This window comes from Filicampus tigris, chromosome 4 (genome assembly GCF_054856515.1).
Source record: "Filicampus tigris isolate MCC_2025a chromosome 4, RoL_Ftig_1.0, whole genome shotgun sequence".
NCBI lineage: Eukaryota > Metazoa > Chordata > Actinopteri > Syngnathiformes > Syngnathidae > Filicampus > Filicampus tigris.
In genome coordinates this window covers 13,094,172-13,113,598 of record NC_141220.1, presented here as the reverse complement: position 1 = coordinate 13,113,598, position 19,427 = coordinate 13,094,172, and the positions used below count along the sequence as shown (strand labels likewise).

Genomic DNA, 19,427 nt, shown 5'->3' with positions numbered 1-19,427 from the left:
CTTTGCATTGGAACTTTCTCTTATTTTTTTTCTCCTACAATCCAATACAACTTTATTTGTTTAGCACTTTAAAAACAAACGCAGTGCACCAAAGTGCTGTACAGGGCACACCTGACTCAAAGGTAGGGTAAATGAATAACAATAAAAGACACAAATGGCATTTACAAATGATTTTGAAAAATGCTATAATTACGCCACGCCCGCCCCCCCAACGTTGCGATTGCGATGTAATATGCAATTATTTGTTCAAGTTCCTCCTCCCATGTATTGTCTTAACAAACACAATCAATACATTATTCTGTATTGCAATAAACAATACATTTTATTACACATAAATGATTTGGCCTTAGAGGTTAGGCGTACGCCAAAGTAAAGGCAAATGAACCATGAATAAATGTTAAAGACATTTATTTATTTATTTTTTTAAACAGATGTAAACACAGCTCGTTTGTTGTACTCTACCAGGTGTCGTTACAAATCAGTACTCCTCACTGACTGATGATTTTGGTTCATTCGGCTTGTGCAGGATAGGCAAGCAGTTTGAGCTCACTTTGCTGATCCAGAGTATGGTGATGATCCTCACCATGTTTGCTATGCTCCACCTCTGCTGCGCCGTTCAAAACACCAACCGTGTGAGCACCAGGCAGCACCGACTTTCAGGTAACCAGCATAATACATGAATCTTTCAGGTACAGTGATGAGAAATAGTGTCACATGCAACACAACATCTTCTTGCCAAAAGAGGGGACCACTGGCAAAGCTTGGAATGTCAAAGCTCTTTCTAAGAATCCTTACTTTACTAGTTTTTTTCATCCTCCCTCTGACCCCTTTCCACACATTTTCATTATTCATGTTTCTTTTTCATCAGCTATTGTTGTTTGTTTCAATCTGTATGTATAATACAGGATCGTTCTTTAATTTATACATGCACGTAGTTAAACATGCTCTTTGTACAACTGCAAAGGGAAGATATTGGTATTATTGATATGAATGGTGGGCCATAGGTTTCCATATACGGTGGGTTTGGGACAAATTTCAGTTATAAAGTGAGATGAGAGTCTATTTTGTGTTACTGTATTTGGAGTGAAAACGTGGAACTCTTGTTCTTATGAAATAGGGGACAATTTAAAAGAAGTTTAAAAGAAGACTATCATTAAGCAAGGTTACATATATCCCTACCTACCTTGGATTAATTGTGTGTATACAGATTGGTTACATGCTTCCACAAAATAGCAGAGATGGGCACTTTACCCTTTTTTGCCGGTCCGTCCTCCGTTCGCGACCTGGGTAATGGGTACCTTCCATCCTCTTCCCTCCATCCTTATTCCTAAAAATAATCATCCAACAACCCCGTCGGTCCTCGTCCTTTTAAAGCGCTTCCGTCCTTACTTTCCGTCTGACCTTTCCGTCCCAGGGACGAAATGACCATCTCTGAAAATAGGTTGAATGCTGGCCTATAGCTATTGCACAAAATGTGAAGGTCCATCCATCGCACTATTACACTGTCCATTATTCTGTGCTTATATGCAAAGATGTATTGTCCAATACATCTTTGCAAAGTGAATACTTAAGTTAAACATAAAAGAAAAGCCTACACGGCGAGGAATTATATTTAAAGTGTGTGTGTGTTTGTGTGTGTGTATATATATATAAATATATATATATATATATATATATATATATATATGAAATATTTATTTAATTATTCTATTATTATTGCACTACTCCTTGCCTGCCTTGTAACAGTGTTTCTTGAGGTCTGGTTTCAGTAAATGTAGCTGGGGGATGGTGGGCGCCGAACGAGAATAGATCAGAGAAGCCTTTAAATGAAAATGTCAAATGAGCTGTCCTCTCTCCACTGGCAAACATGTCCAACTAATCAGAATCAGCGTCATGTGAAGTAACTTCCCCCTTTAAGATTTGTGTCGAAAAGTTATCCAAATATGCAACTCTTTCACCTGGCTTTGCTTCCGTTTGTAATCTTCTTGAGAAACATTGTTCACTACACTTTGGACATTTCCTGATCTGCTCTCACTACTATCATCATCCTCCCTCTATATCTATTTCTCTAGAAATAGAAATCACTGCTTTCTCCTCTCTGACCCTTTCCACTGTAAACACTTTGGCCTCCTGTACATAATGTATTTGCCAATCGGAATCTATAAAACACCCAACACAAAACACTTATACTGTATGTTAGTCATTGTCTTCTGGGCGAATAATGAATGCATTGATTTCCCATAAGCATCCATTGCCTTATGTTTTTTAAGTCAATGTCAGGTTTGATGGACTAAGCCAGGCCAAGCATTTTGCAAAACAGTTTCAGTCAATTTCTGGTTCACTAAATGTGTGTTGCACTATCCTCCGCTCCTGGCTGAAATTGGTATTGCCAAACTGGCAAAGATCATTTAATTAGGAACCTGATTTGCATTTTGACAGTACTATTTGAACATAATTTAATGATACTGAGGGTGAGCGAGAGCTTATCCCAATTTACATTAGGTGAGAGGGCTGGTCGTCAAACAATCGCAGGGCACATAGAGACAAATGAGCAATAGTATTTGTTAGTAAGCAATGCTTTTGCAAGGCACAAACAGCAAGAGGCAATGGCGAGAAACTGCCGTTCCACAATCACGGGCAGTGTACAACAAACATGGTTAAATCTACCTATCAGACAAAAGGCTGGGATTTAAACAATATTACGCAACACCATCAACAGAGGGCGGCAAAGCAACATAAATACAAGCCAGCTCTCACAGGACATGGCAGTGATTTATTAGTTTTTAGTGGCCCGGTCGGGCTGACATATGACTGTAGGTTGTGGCCCGACGCAGTGGCCAGGAGGTCACTGTTTATGTCGAGCCCTGCAACACATAGGTACACTGAAAAAAAATGAAGTGTTGAATGTACTGAATTTTATTTCGTCGAGTTGTTGCACAAAATAAAATCATCCGGGTCCAGATACATTTATTAATTACGTGTTTAAACTACCTAAACAATATATCTAGATCCAAATTATTTTAATTCATGCAACCACTTGAAGAAATAAAAATGAGTAAATTCAACAAAATCTTTTTCATTGTAGGGCAAAGTAGCAAGTAGCTTTTAAATGTCTTGGAAATTGTGATATATGTCCTGGTGTTGTTTTAAACTGTTGGCATCAAAGCAGATGGATTCTTTTTTTAAATTTTGTTTCTTCCCTTAACTGTTCAAAGAAGTTTAACTCTTTTTTGGTTCAGTTATTTTTTATCGTTTGACGGCAAGTCCTAGGCTATTAATCGAAATGTAATAATGATTTCGATTTTGACTTGTCACAATCATAAAACAATTATAGTGGAAGAAAAAAATGTAATCCATAATTAATTACCGTAAATTCCTATATTGTGAAATAACCCTGAATGCCAATGTTGTTTCTGGAGAAAGCATTTGACGTGTACTGTATGTGATTTTGCCCTCCCTTGCTGCTTTAAACTGTTTAATGACAGAATTACTGTGAAACTAAACACACAACAAAAAGAATTACACACATTGTACAAGACATGCTTTGTTTTTGAAACATTGCCAATACTAAAGCTCAAGTCAATGTAAAAAATGTTTTGAAAATACTGAATAATTGTTTTTATTTATCATGATTTCAAAATCAATCACAATAATCATGATTTCTTCTGGGGTCGGAGGATGATTATTTTTATGAATAAGGACGGAGGGACAAGGATGGAAGGGTACCCAGTTCGCGAATGGAGGACTGAGGACGGACCAGCAAAAAAGGGTAAAGTGCCCATCTCTGCAATTTTGTGCAAGCATGTAGCCAATCTGTATCTCTTGAGTCAAAGTAACAACACAACAAGAGGAGGCACTTTGGAAAGCAAAGTTTCCCTCTTCAAATATTTTTTAAATCAGAAAGTTCAACAATCTATTTAATCAGTTTCGTACCTATAACTTATCAAATAAAAATGTGTACCAAGTCTGAATTCATGGAAGACAACCACGTCTATAAATAACTGAACAACCTATTTGAAAATGGCTTCAATGTCAAGTGGATTGGATGGCTGGATGGTTACTTTTTTAGTCCAACAGGGGGCAGTATTTGCCAAAATATACATTAAATTATACATTAAATGATTTAATGATTCTAGAGAGTCTTGTAACTATCCAACTGGTCAAATAAATTTCCATGAGCTATGGATCATTGAGGAAATTACCATACATAGCTGCTCATGGGCATGGCTTCAGCCCGTCTATATGTAAATGTAAAATTACACCACATTAACGTTTGTGCTTACGCCTAAAACAATCTTACTATTCACCACAAAGTGCCTCAAATACCCACTCTTGCGGTTCTGCAAGTGTACTTCACTTAACAGTGAGCAGTGTGTCTGACAGATTCATTTGATTTCTTATTTACTTAATTCACTGTATTTAAAGTAGAACTTGGTTACCTGACACATTACCCCCCCAACCCCCCACCCCCGGGCAAATTTTTGCCCAACTGAATTTAATATAAGCTATGCAAAATAGCCTGGCATAGCCTATGTAACACTTATTCCTGCATAACTAATTGTAAATGTCTTTCATCTGCCTTTAAATTTGGCAAGTTGTGTTTGTGCTAAGGAAGGACATATACTGTAGCATTAGCAGAAAATTGGCCTAATAGCCTACTTGATTCGCAGGTGTCAACAAGGTGCAGTATTTAGGAAATATAGAGGTTAGCAAAGATTATTGCATACATGTATTCCTATGCATTTTCTGAGTTCAGCTTGATATGATAAACTGTGCATTTGAGCGCAGAGTATGAGCACTCTGCCACTCACACTTATCTGCAACACTCAGCTAGCAATGCAGTGCGCCAAATTGGGTGCAATGAACTCAAGTAAGCACACACACATAGTACACATGATACAGCCCAATCATGCTTTTAGACACAGAAAAGTGTTCTGGATACTTTCACAGTGTGCTTAATTAACCCCCTGACAACAGTTTGATTAGCAAGGCAAATTAAATCAGTAGTTGAGAGGTACTGTACTTCATTAGCAGTCATGCTTTTAGAATTGCTTGCACAGAATCATTTTGGAATCGAAATGAAATGCCTCTGAGGGAGAACTCCTGGACACAATTGTATGATTTCTTTTTACACTACAGTGCATTAATTTAACCAAGCTTATGGTTCAGCAATTGTGAAAATGGTATGATTTTGGCTGAGGAGACATTTCTGTGCATGTCTAATCAGTTTTGTCATTTACTGTAGTTGCAGACTATCTTTCTGGTTGAGTTTCTAACCGTTATTAGTTTTTGCGTTAAGCGTTTAAAGTTAGCTCTGTAAACGATTGAAATCTTTATTTTCTTTAAGTTTAGCAGCGTTTTCATCGCCGGGCATTGTTTGAGCACCAATACAAACAACAACTCTCAAACTTAATAGAATAATAGAATAGATAATAGAAAACAAAGAACTTATAACACTTCCTTTCGACAATACATTTCTGGACATTTAACTGATTCATTAAATTGTGCCTTTTGCATTACTGCATTGTCACCTGACCAGATTACATTTCATACTACAACCACACGTACAAACAATGTGAGGATGGGTCTTTCAAAGAGAGGTGATTTTAGAATACTTTTTGCATGGTTCTTAGCAGAAGAATAAAGTATACTACATATAACATTATGTGCTTTATACTTTTAATTAGTCATTTCTTTTGTATATTTACAGGTGGACTGGCTGATGAATGAGTTTTCTACATGATACAGTAAACCAGATCCGTTTTATAAAGTGCGCTTCTAACCTCAAAATGATTTTTACAATGTGGCCTAATTGAATCATCAAAGGTTTTTGGACCGAGGGTGTCTCAGTGGCTAAATTATGATGCATTTAATTAAATGAAAACATAGAGGACTTGCATTGATTGACACTGAGAGTGTAGTGGTTCACTTGTCTAACTTGCCTGCAGGCATCGTATGTTCAGTTCTCACTCAGTGACAGTGGGAATGTGAGTGTGAATTAGGGCTGAACGATTATGGAAAATAATCTAATTGTGAATATTTTTCCCTCTATAAATTGCGATTGTTATGTATGTGATTATTTTTTTCAAGGTCCTATATCCAATTCAACTGCGGGTTTAAACTTACTAAAAATAGTTTGACATGTAGTCTTGTAAGCAGAGCTGGACATTTTGCAAAAAATTGATGGTGCGTTTATCGCCTTCCGTCTGCAGCTGGGGTACCCTTTTGCCGTCTGTCTGTTTGTCCAGCCGCACCGAATAGTAATCGCGTAGAGGCCGGTCCGACTTTCCTTTTAAACGGGCTTCCATTAGCGTTTCCATCTACCAACTTCGAGCAACTTCCACTCGCAGCTCCTCCCCCATCCATGCTGAGCTTTGAAACCAAAGACTCACCATGGCATCAAAGCTTCACAGCGGCCAGACTAAATTTATGACCCAGAAGCTGTCAAAAAGCCTTGTTTGATATTTATATTTGTTTGACAATCTTAAACATTAAAGTGGGGGAACTGTGCAAAAAAAAAATGAGAAGAGGACAAATATTTTATAACAGCTGTGCTGTCTTTAGTTTTAATTTGCAAGAGTTAGTTGTATGGTGCATTCCATTGTTTTACTGCCACCTTGTGGTAATCATAATTAATATAATTATAATGATTATAAAGATTATAATTATAATGTAATCATAATTAATATAATTATAATGATTATGATTAATATAATTATAATATGGGCGGCGCGGTGGTCGACTGGTTAGCACGTCCTCCGCACGGTTCAGAGATCGTGGGTTCGATCCCGGCCCCGGCCTCCCTGTGTGGAGTTTGCATGTTCTCCCCGTGCCTGCGTGGGTTTTCTCCGGGTACTCCGATTTCCTCCCACATTCCAAAAACATGCATGGTAAGTTGATTGGACTCTTTAAATTGCCCCTAGGTGTGATTGTCAGTGTGGATGTTTGTATCTGTGTGCCCTGCGATTGGCTGGCAACCAGTTCAGGGTGTACCCCGCCTACTGCCCGAAGACAGCTGGGATGGGCTCCAGCACGCCCTGCGACCCTTGTGAGGATAAGCGGTATCGATAATGGATGGATAATTATAATATAATTAACATAATTATATAATAATTGAAATATAATTACCACAAGGTGGCAGTAAAACAATGGCTTACACCAGAAACTAAGTCTTGCAAATTCAAATGGCACTGTATGTCAAACTGGAGACACCATTACCTGGCTGTTCCCCTACGTGTTCCCCCGTCTGAAGCATAGGTCACCATTTTAAAACGTTAATGTGACTGTGGAGGTTGCCAAAATGTGCTTTGTTGCTGTGCTCATACTTAGGTCTTCAGCAATTGCAGTAAATTACTGTATATGTCCTTTGACCTAGTCCAATGACATCTCTCTCTCTCTCTCTCTCTCTCTCTCTCTATATATATATATATATAAAATAGGGGCTCATTTTGGTTGAAATTGCATATTGTGTTTGTGCTAAGGACATATAGCATTATCAGAAAAGCGCCAATGAAGTGCAGACCCATGTGCATGAATTCTGAGGATTTGATTCCTGTCATTCTTGGAAGCTTTGTGCACGTTGGTCCTTGACTCTGCAATGTCAAGGAGGAGCTGTGATAGGCACACATCCCTGTGAGCTTTAAGCTCATTATTCTCCCCATTAAGCTAAACTGAAATGAGCTCAGCAGCCCCAACAATTGCTCCTCCACTCCCACAGCTTTGTTGCGCAGCCCTCTCTGATTAGGCCCATCACAGGGAATGATGTGATAAGAGTAACACCCTAACACCCTCCGGCATTCATGCCGGAAAATGTTCTTTGTTTCTCATGCACACAGTAACCCATAATACAGTAGACTGCAATACATTCAAACTACTGTATAAACTAGTCCTGTCAAGACTACAGTCTCGTCATTTCGTTTTAATAACCTTTCCTTCCACATCCAGTTAACGAATTACATAAAAGTCAGAGATAAGTTGAAATATCAAATCAAACTGCACAAATGGAAAAAACATCCATCCATTATCTATACTGCTTATCCTCAGGGTCGCGGGGCGCGCTGGAGCCTATCCCAGCTGGCTTTGGGCATTAGGCGGGGGACACCCTGAATTGGTTGCCAGCCAATCGCAGGGCACACAAAGACAAACATCTGCATTCACAATCACACCTAGGGGCAATTTAGTCCAATCAACTTACCATGCATGTTTTTGGACTGTGGGAGGAAACCGGAGTACCCGCCGAAAACCCACGCAGGCACGGGGAGAACATGCAAACTCCACACAGGGAGGCCGGAGCCGGGATCGAACCCACGACCTCTGAACTGTGAGGCGGACGTGCTAACCAGTCGACCACCGTGCCGCCCATGGAAAAAAACAAACAAAAACAAAACTGTAACAAAGAACAGAAGGTTACTGTATACAGAAGCTGTGTGCATAGAATATGTATCAGGGTGCCTTCTGAGAACATCACTCCCCGTGGGACTAGAAGACAGACCACAGGCTGGTGTTCGCTTCATTTGTATGGGTGTTTTAACCCCAAACTTGCTAGCAAGTGCTCTGTCGCTGGTTTGTCACACGGCATTGCTCTTTTTGTTGGTTTTGATGGATTGCTGGGTATCCGCTGTTCTTCCCAGTTCAGTCATTGATCTTGACCCCACACGGAAATGAGTGTGCGGTTGTTTTAAAAGATGGTGCCAAATCACTTTACAAAGAAACATAATCCTGTAATCCAAAATGAATGATCTTTGGAGTTACTTCGATAATACAGGACTGTACTTGTTTCGGTGGCCTCTGCACTTTGCATCATAGCATGCAGAGGAATGACAGGTTTGCGCAAATGAAAAAAGAAATACTTTTCCTTAAAAAAAAAAAAATGACACACTATATTGAATTATAGTAGAAACTGAATGACTTGTCAATTCATGTAATTTGAGCCGAAGTAAAGTTGAGTCTCTTGAACAACAAGTCAAAGTCAAGAAAGGTCTTTCAAAGGTTTTAGCCAAGACCTGAAATTGCTGGCTTGGTCTTCCTCCCTATCTCTGCTGCACTGTTTACATTATAGCACTAGCTGTGCTGGCCGTATGAAGGTCAATTTATTCTTCATCTAAATAACTTTTAATGAGGCCCTGCTGTGCTAATTATTTTGCTCTTGGACTGGGCTGGGGTAGGCTAATTGCATCTTTCGATTATGTTAATTGAGCAAATAAAGTACTCTATGGAACTGTTTGTGTTTCCAAATCTATATTTTTATTCATGTTGTAATGTTCTATAGTTTTTATGCATTGCTCATACAAAAACTACTGCTTTGCAAAGCAATACAAATCAGGTACTGTATGTAAGCTAGGATCTAAAACAGCACTTCATAGATTTGTTAAACAGTTTTATGCCAATAATTGTCTTGAATAAGAGCTTAATATCCTAATCAGTAGTAGCTGCGCATGACTGTCCATCGTGTTTCAAAAATACTAATTTGGACATTTATTTACTGAAGAATGTTTGTGTTGTAAGATGCATTTATCTGCCCGTTTTCCAATGTATAGTACCTTACCTTCGAATTTCAAATATCAAAACCAGTTAATACGATACTACGGTATTTACTTTTTATATCTGTTCATATAGGTGTCGATTACATGGGGTATAAAACACAGCTGGTGGTTCTTGATCAAGCAGCGTTGTTATTGGAACGTCATTATTACTTCAAAATTTGTTGGAGCATACATGACTAAATGACAAAATAAAGACATTCTCATGTTCAATTATGCAGTAACTTTGCAGAAGTCTTTTTTTTCTTGCTCTTGAATAAACTACAGTACATATCCTTACCAACAGTCACCTGCTGAGAAGTAAAGACAGGCGAATATTTTTCTCTCGTTGTTGCTGTTTCCTTAAAAAGTCCGGCTCATTTTGCATGTGTTCAGTGAGGTGTGGATTTCCGGTGGCGTGGCAGGCCTCTTCATCATCATGACTGCTCATCTTGTCCAACATAGTTTAGCAGCGCTGGTGTCCACGGCCGGTTGCGTCCTCCCTTTCAGCCATCCTTTCAGGGAACCGGGGCACATCGCCCGCTACTGCTCAGCGCCAGCACAGGAAGTCCATTTCCCTGCACCCAATCAAAGCATGCTGGGAGACATTAGATGGGGCTAGAGAGGGATGATTTTTTTATTTTTCACAGATCATATTAATCTTGCACTACTGTCAGTTCATAATGGCAGCTTCAACAACTATGGCAAAAATTGCAAATTCCCACTTTCAGTAATAATGAAACAAAACAATAAAATGAAAAAAAAAGGGATTGTACACTGAATTAATCAAGACTTGAATGCGCACATCATGCATCGTCTACTCCATCAATTATTGTAGTAATCCCCCCAATACAACCCCCAGTTGACATTTGTTTTTTTTCAGGAAAATGTCGGACATTGATAAGCATGCCTAAGTTGCCCAAGTTGAAACATTTTCATAGTAATTTCCACACAACCTAGGATCTGGTATTGCTGGTTCAAGTGCTTCTCGCAGCTGTCAATGGCTGCTCCGATGGCCCGCTGATATAATTACATAACTTTACACTCCACTCCACTCAACCACTGCTTAGCGATGTGTTGATTTAGTGGAAGGTGTTTTACTCCAGTAAAGTAGTGAAGGCACCTACTGTGATGAGACTAGCGTGCCCAGTACTCATTTACTTAAAAAGTACCAAACAGTGAACTGCACTTAGTGAAAGGCACTTACACAAGCATCATTTGCAAAATAAATACACTGCAGTCTGTAGTCTACATCAGAGTTTGGTATTTTAATACATGTTTCTGGCCCGTCAATTGTCATCCGTCAGTGGCCACTGGCCAAGGCACCCGCCCGTCATTGGCCCCTTTCAGAACAAACAGCCCTTGAACTTTGAGATCCTGGTAGCAGGAGTCCCTGGTAGTAAGAATTTGTGTGTGGCCCACTAGTTTGCATTCACACAGAGCAACAGTGGGCAAGGTAGTTTATTCAAATTGGACTGCTGATGAAAGTCAGTAGGGGAGGGGAGTAATGAACTACTCCTCCATGCCTGTGCAACTATTATAAAGTTCTTAAATATACCATTTAAGGGATTTGAAATATTTTGTGTTTGTTTGCATAACCTGTTTCTCCTAAAAAAAATTTTTTTTTAAAAAAAGAATAGATTGTGCTTTGCAAGTTTTTAGTGCTTCCGTTATTGCATTCCGTCACGGTGTAAGAAACCCCCCCCCCCGACCCGCTGCCATCGCAAAAAAAAAAAAACCTCTGTGCATTAATTCCATTCCAACATTATTTAAAGATCATTAGCTGGCTAATTTCCTGTGCACATCCACTTACCGGCTGGGAATTGTGAGTGGATTGAATTGTTTACAATTGTTGAACCAAGATAGCATTTAGCTGCAACACAACCCTTCGTGATGTGATTGCTCTGACTGGAGCAAACCAGGGGACATCAAGAGAATATTTAAGATGGAGTTATAACGCAATACTATTGCGTTTTATTGCAAAACGTTTGCGTTTTAATTCAAGACGTTTTCAGTTTTTATACAATGATTATTGCAAAATAACGCAAAGTTATTTTAAGAGGAAACAAAGACTTTCACTTCTGGGTCGTTTAAAAGTAGAGATTTTTATGGTCTGAAGATACCCCACACACGGACATACTTCTCATGCAAAGGGATAAAGTGCTAAATGTTAACAAAACTAAATTGCTATCACGGATTACACGCACAAGACAGGCTGGGCGTGTTTCCGTCAGTGCGGCGAAATGGCTGACTCCTGTGGCATTATCCATGGTATTACATGTGTTAAACCACTAGAGGGCAAAATATGCATGCGCAATGTGACTACTGGTAAGCACGTGAAAAGCATTGTGCAGGCAATGAAGGCGGCTCCATAGAAGAGGACATGCAGTGACTGAGTGACATACTGACATCACTTGCCGGTGTGCTGTCTCTGACGCTGCTGGCGCTACTGGGTCTCATCACTTGTCGTACTAGTAGAACTCACGCTGAACTCGCCCGGTAACTAGTGGCCCATTTGAAGTGTTCTGAGGCAACTTTTGTCGTATGCCGATTTCCCCGAGTTAGTTGAAATGAACTTTGGCCACCCCGTGACCACGTCACACGCGTGGGGCGATTAGTGGGCCGGACTAAAATCCACCTCCGCCCTTGCTTAGTCCACCCCTTTTTCACCCCTCCCGTCCTCCGCCCCAAAAATGGGCATCCCTCCAGGACGGAGGGTCAGACCGTCCCCCCTGGGACGGGCTGTTCAGTTCTGGGGTGCGGCTTTTATAAAGGTGCGGCTTATAGTTCAGAAAATACGGTAGTTAGTTTAGGTTGAATGGTTAACTGGATTCGTAAACATTTACTTTTGTATATAATACACAATTATTCCAAAAGGCTTTTACTGCTCTGGACTTGTACAAAACGCATTTATTTTTCTAAGTCTCCAAGTATAGACAATGATACAGGTAGCATAATTCGTATCATCCTTAATCTTCCTCTTTTTTTTTTTTTTATACTGACACATTTAGTAGTGTGTTCGCGTTTGTGAGACAATATATTAGGTATAACCAGTCAAATCAGAACAAGAAAATGAGGGAGTCCAAGTGTAGTTAATTGGATGTCCTGCTCCTCTGTCTCTGACTCTGTCCTGCTCTCCCAGCATATGTTAGAGGGAGCGAAGCGCTCCAGTGATGCATTACTTCTTTAATTCCATCCTCCCTTATCAGCAACTCCTTCAACCTCAGCACCAAGGTCACTGCTGTTCAGCAACTTGGGCCTCTCCTCTACATCAAAAACTCCATCAAAAACATACATAGAGAAAATGTTTTAATCTGTTAACAACTATTTTTCTTATGTTTTGAATAATTGACATGCCATTGTTGTTTGTGAATTTAACCTTTATTACTACAGTATACTTGACATTTTTTAACCCATTTGTTCAATGTAGGTAATTGTCAAATCTTCAACTGTTCTACTTCACAGCAGTGCCTTCAGCTCTGATGTCTTCCATGCATTTTATTTGGCGACAGTATTTATAGTGTGTTACATGCAGCATCTCACTACCCAGTCTCTTGGAGTAAAAGTGAAAGGAAATCACCTGAAGTGAAGAGAGGAAAGAAAGAGCATTGATCTTAATGACACTACATTAAAATATGCTTTCTAAAGAAAGGGGGCCCATTAATAATGACAATATTATTTATACTATTCTACCTAGTGGTACTTGCACGTTTTCTGTCATTCCGCATGTTGAGGCGGGGGGCAGGTACATTGTATCGAAAAGTACCAAGTAAAATCTAAGGAAAATAAAATTGTATTTACATGATAATTTTTTTTTGCCAAAAATCATAAAATGTAAGAAAGGTGAACAAGTGCAGCACAACTTTTATTTAATTTTCCTACATTTATGTTATTGGCTTCTTACTGGAATTTTAATTCATTGATCTTTACTTTACAAATACATGCCAGTTTCATTACAAGACAGAAACCTGAAAGTGATTTTTTAAAAAAGATGCATACTAAAAACCAACATCTTCAATGAATCCAATATACTGTATATCCTCGCCCCTAAAATACTGCATTAGCCAGGAGCAAGCTGCATTCATAAGAGATAATGAGCCCAAGTAATAGCACAATGGGACACCTAGGGGAAGCTGTTGTTTAGACACAAATTGTGCATTTGTAATACCGATAAATGTTGCACCTGGAGGGCTGTCTTCAAAGTTGAACGTTCCATATCCCCTCAGCAGTTTCTGCAGAACACACGCACGCACACACACACACACAAGCCTCACGCTTGCTGCACTAATCCAGAACCGATGTTCATAACTTCTCTTTTCAATCTTTGGAAGATGCATTTTTCTAACCCATCAAATATTTTCCTTGTGGTAATGGTAAAATTCCATCGGAAAATACTGTATTATTCCATGGAGAGAAAATTATATTCTCACACGCGAACAAATGAATTCCATTGATTTGCAGGCAAGGGAGAGATGTCAGACTGAGGTGGTTGTAATTGCATCACAACAACACTCTGGAAACAGACCAGAAGCTCAACCAGTGCCAATTGTTTCCCTTTTGACAACATTTTTCCTACCACTTATCTTGGACAAGGTTGGGGAAAGCTGGACCCCGTCCCTGATGATTTAGGGCAAAAGGTGGGTACACTGGACTGATTGCACATCAGTCACAGGACTGAGTGAATGGGACATTGAGTAGGAATTGTCCTTCGGTCTGCTGCATCAAAGGCAGCTACTGTATATGCGAGCTGCAACACTACCTAGACACACACTAATATCTAATTATCAGATTATCATAGTTGAATTGCGTTTTACGATGAGATTTGAACATATCTAACAGCATAGGTCATGGAAGGGGGCCCAGCAAGTGTATCCTATCTGGGTGGGAATCTTTTGAGGGGCTTGCAGCATTTTGTGTTTCAAAATGTTCGCAATGCTCTGTGAATGACAGTGTGACAATCAGTAAGGTTGCCATAATCCTTGTGATATTGAGGAGGATGTTGGCAGACGCTCTGAGGCAGATGTGACCAAACAGCTTAGAGAGATCACTTTATTGCCACACTGTGAAACAAAGTGGTCCACAGGCAGTCTTAATTTGTTTGCTTATTCATTGTATACAAAAGATACTAACGCATTTGTGACAAGTCAGGCAGTGAAGCAACAAATTGGAAACTGGATTAAACATCAAAGAAGCAGCAATGTGCGAAAAATAAATACAAATGTGTCTGCTGTTGTGCTCCCACACACAGCGCGGCTGTAGATAATAAATAAAAAAAGAACTAAGTAATTATAGAAATTGATGTTTAGCCTTTATCTTTGCATTGTATGTACTGTACATGCATGTGAGGATTTGTGTCTGCTAGACTGCTACAATCCTATTAAATGTTTATGCTTTAAATCCATTTCGACAAGGTTACAAAAGGTACACAAATCAGGCAGAAACAAAAACAAAAATATTGCTGGCGGCGGAATGAAATCTCCTAGGCCACAACTGGGGAAATTTCACATATTTTTTCACAAATTGATACTGTTGGTCAGTTCACACGTGTGTGTTATTTTTGCAAATGCTGTTTCAGTTTCTTAATTTGTTTATATAAAATTCACTTTTTTTAAATAAAGTGTGGATCCAAAATATATTCGTCAATAATTAAATAAGTTAAAAGGGCATACAGAGGGGAAAAAAAGAAGAAATGGAACAGTCCTGTTCTTTACCTGTTGTTTTTCTTTCCGTACAGTATAATCTCTGATAAACTTTTCATGGCACAGAAAGTCTCAAAATTATAGAGAGCATGTGGGTGTGGAGGTCAGATCTTTAACATAATTGCAGAGCACACTGGGTAATCCCAGTGAAACGTGACCAAAAAAAAGCTTATTATTTTCAGATCATCTATCCTGTGAGATGGTTTTGCGTCACAAATTCTGGATTCGGTGGCCTATGTGCTTGTAGGCCTTTATTTGCACAATGTGCAAAAATTGAATCAGATCCAAAATTAGAGCTGTATCAAAAATTCTGCCTTTACAAAGACAATTCTCTGTTTTTGCTAACACTGTCAGAGAGGCATGAATTTAACAATGTGTTTGAGCTGAGTGATGTATAACTGCACTGCATCCTACTAAAAGGCAAAGTATGTCAAAGATTTTGGTTACTGCTACATAAAGTCAAATTATTTGAAACAGCTGAGTGTGATGATACCACTGTGAACAAAAATCCCAATAACAAACAAATACTTAGAACGCCTTTAATAGAACATTACATTTTTAACAGTAGAATACTTACTAGAGTTTTTATGATCATAAATTTTACCGGTGTACCGAATGTTGTTCCATCACTGTCATCAGGACGGGTACCCGTCCATCCACATGAGAGAGCACAAAACAACATTACAAGTCGGTGATGTCGGACAGACTAGACGAATAGACCAGTGAGCACTGACAAATGGCCAACAAGAGAAAAGCAACTTTCACACATCTTAAAAGCAGCAGACAGACTTCATTCTCACTGTGCTGAGTCAGCATGTCTTCAAGCCCCATAAGCTGTCACTCTCTATCTCTGTCTCAGTGCTGCTCCTCTCTCCTCTGAGTTACACTCTTCAGCTTGGCCTAATGGGAAATGTCTGCAGTATACTTTAGCATTCATACATCTACTTGAATGACTCATGGCCTCTTTGTCCCTGAATCACTATCCATACATTCCTCATCTGCCTATTAGTGTGAAACTGTTGTGCAGTTCTGTCTGTGCTGCATAGTCTCCAGAAGACGACAAGCTGTCAAACCAGACTTCTCATCTTCCTGTAAACCTCATATGAGGATGCTGTCCCCCAGCTGGCATACCTCTTTGGTTTTTGTTATGGCGGTTGAATTGTTTTATGTTTGTTGTGCTTTGAAGAGAGTACAGGGAAAAAAAAAAGTCCCTTACCTTCTTGGAGATAACTGAAGCATGGCCTTGACTTGATTACACATCAAACACAGGGTCATTTGTAGAAGCTCACATTTCTTAGGTGGCAGCACAGACATCAGAGATCCAGTTCTCAATCTATAGAACCGAAGAAGCCTTTTGGTGCGTGAAACATCAATATCTTGTGTCATCAAGTGGGGGATGGAAATGGCTAAAAATCATGTTCATGTATCATGTTTTTAGTTGCGGGGGAAACCAGAACACTTCGAGAAAACCCATCACTCTAAAAACAGTTGGGGCAAAAATAACCCAACTATAGGTCAAAAAGAGACCAACTACTTGAGTCAATTTGACCAGATTTTTTTAGGTGGGGTCAGTTGTGCAAAACAATCCAATTTTGGCGGGGTTGTGTTGCACAAAACAACCTTTTTTTGTGCAAACCTCCCCCAAAAGTTGTGTCAAATTGACCCAAGTTGCAGTCGGTCTCTTTTGGAGGATTTTTTTTTCTCAATATTTTAAAATATTTTAAATGTATCTATTTATTTATTTTCAGTTTGTTTGTGGGGTCCCCCCATTTTCACCATTATTTTCCCCCTTTTTTTTGGGTAGGGGTAGACGGGAGGAGAATGCATGTTGGAGGCATTTTGGGAGAATTATAGGGTGTTTCAATGTATTTTTTTTCTTTTCTCCAATGGTATTTGACGAACATGCAAACTCCACACAAATGACCCCAACGTTTAGTGCTGGTCCAGAAATGTGTTAGTCAAGTGATCAGTCTACGTTGTTCACCAGCATGCGGTCTTGCTGACCCGACAAAGATCAAGCGGGATACCGAATTGATGGTGGATGTATTCTTTCACATTTGTTTGGTTATGTTTCTCTTCGGATCAATCAATAGACTGTGTCGAGCTTCACCCTTGAGGTAACATAGTACGACAGCTTGTGGTAAAACAGTGCTAAAAAGTGTGTGGAGTAGTTATTTTGTTACCCGTTGAAACTTTATGACAGTAGAAATGTAAAACGTTGCATGCTTTGCTGGATTGAACCTTACTGCTTGGTGGAAACTTAAGAGTCAGCGAATCAGAAGAAAAAACTTTGAGTGGGCTTGTTTTGGCTTGTCCAGTAAAGGAAGCTTTGGATGATGTATGACATGAGTGGAAAAATAAAAGGGATGCCCTCATGAATAACGCATGACTTTTCTGAGCAATTTGATTATGCTGGTAAAAATAGCAAGCAGAATAACCGGGAGATGAAACGGAATGAGGCGAGATAATAGGAGAGGAAGTAGGTGTGTTGCATTATATGTGGAAATGGACTGAGTGTGGGCTATGAGGGAAAGTGCTTAAGTATCTGTGTGTTTCTAAGTGTAGTGCCAATAGGCACTACAGATTTAAACTTGTTGTCAGCATGTTTTTACTTGAAACATCTCAGCCTGAGTGGAAAGTTAATTAAAGGACTTTTTTAATGACTAAGGGCAGTCTGCAAATGTCCCTGCAGTTCCTGCCATCCATAATGGGTGTACAGTAAATCCGCCTCCATTGCGGGTTCTGGGTTTGGGTTCCCAATATTTCGAGGATTTTCTTTTTGTATATGAACTAAATCTTGGTGTTTTAAATCTTGTCTATTCTGGATGTAATAGCCATGAGGTGTTCCGATAGTTTTACGTGAATTAGAAACGAGGAAAAGAAAAAAAGGAGAAAATAGGTTTTTTTTTGTCCATACAAACAAAGCAAGAGATAATAGAAAAGTATGAAAAAGGGATGCATTTGGTTGATCTCGCCAAAGAATATGACCGTAATGTATCGACAGTCGCCACGTTATTGGATCAGTTCTTCTGGGGTGCTTGGAACGGATTAGGGCATTTACATGGAAAACGCGTCTCTACTTACAAAATTTTCTATTTAAGAAATTTCGTCCAGAACCAATTAATTTCGTAAGTAGAGGTACCACTGTACATGTTTTTCACAGGAAAGCGACAACATGTTTAAATGTTTTTGTATTATTTGTGTGTATTAAGAATAAAAATAATGCATGTCCCAAATGCTATAAAAACATCCCTAATGCAATGTTTCACAAGCTTATTTCTATAGCGTGGATTTCACTTATTGCGGGGGTGGTTTGAAACTTAACACCTGCTATGGAGGGTCGGGGGTACTGTAGCAACTTCACAGGTTTTTAATTTGTTGCCATAAATAGGAAAGAACAACTGCTTTAGTGCATCTGATCAGGGGTGTCAAACTCATTTTTGTCATGGGCCACATCATAATTGTGGTGTCAATCGGAGGGGCGTTACGACTGTAAACCCATACAAATGTATGATCGCCTTATATTATCACATATAACCAACAGATTGATGGATAACTACTTTTGAAATCAAAAGCCGCTGCAAACTGTTTTTCAATGTATTTTAAAGTAGGTATTTATAACAAATGCTTGCAATATCTCATGTCGTGTTAACAGTGAAGACAATTTCAAAGAAACACATCAAGTCAATAAACACGATTTGCCTTCGCGGGCCACATAAAAAGATGTCGCGGGCCGGATCTGCCCCCCGAGCCTTGAGTTTGACACTTGTGGACTATGTCCAGCATCAGTGTCGTACTTTGAGGTGAGACAAGTTAGTTCCCAAGAGTCGATGTGTGTGTGCTGTGTGCATGAAAGGTCTTCTGTTTGTGTATCTTCTTTCCTTGTTTCATCAGCTGTGAGCAATGCTCAATCTTTTGTCATTCATGGTAATAAAGCTATTAATCATGTTCACTGTTTGCCACAAATATGCCACAGTGCACTTGCTATAAAATGTCTGCTCTCTGATATCTGAAATGCAAAAGCAAGATACAGCTCACTGACTGAGATGAGAACCATTCCAGAGTGCTTTGAGAGGGTGCCCAAATGCATATTTCATATTAAGATTCAATACGTATAAAAAGAATCACTAATATAATAACCATTTCAAAGCTGCGAGAGCTGTGAGTGCATAAGCACAAAGAAGACAACAGCTTGAATACCATTGTTTTC

The 19,427-nt window shown here is 39.3% G+C and overlaps 1 protein-coding gene across 2 annotated transcripts in view; it reads left to right on the top strand.

Moving 5' to 3' along the window:
• LOC147148537 (solute carrier family 66 member 2) overlaps positions 1-19,427 on the top strand; it is a 43,566-nt gene that overhangs the window by 2,576 nt on the left and 21,563 nt on the right. For both annotated transcript variants that reach the window (XM_086029685.1, XM_086029684.1), the window contains exon 3: positions 527-660. In XM_086029685.1, coding sequence (XP_085885811.1) covers positions 527-660 — 134 coding nt within the window. The remainder of the gene's footprint in view (positions 1-526; positions 661-19,427) is intronic.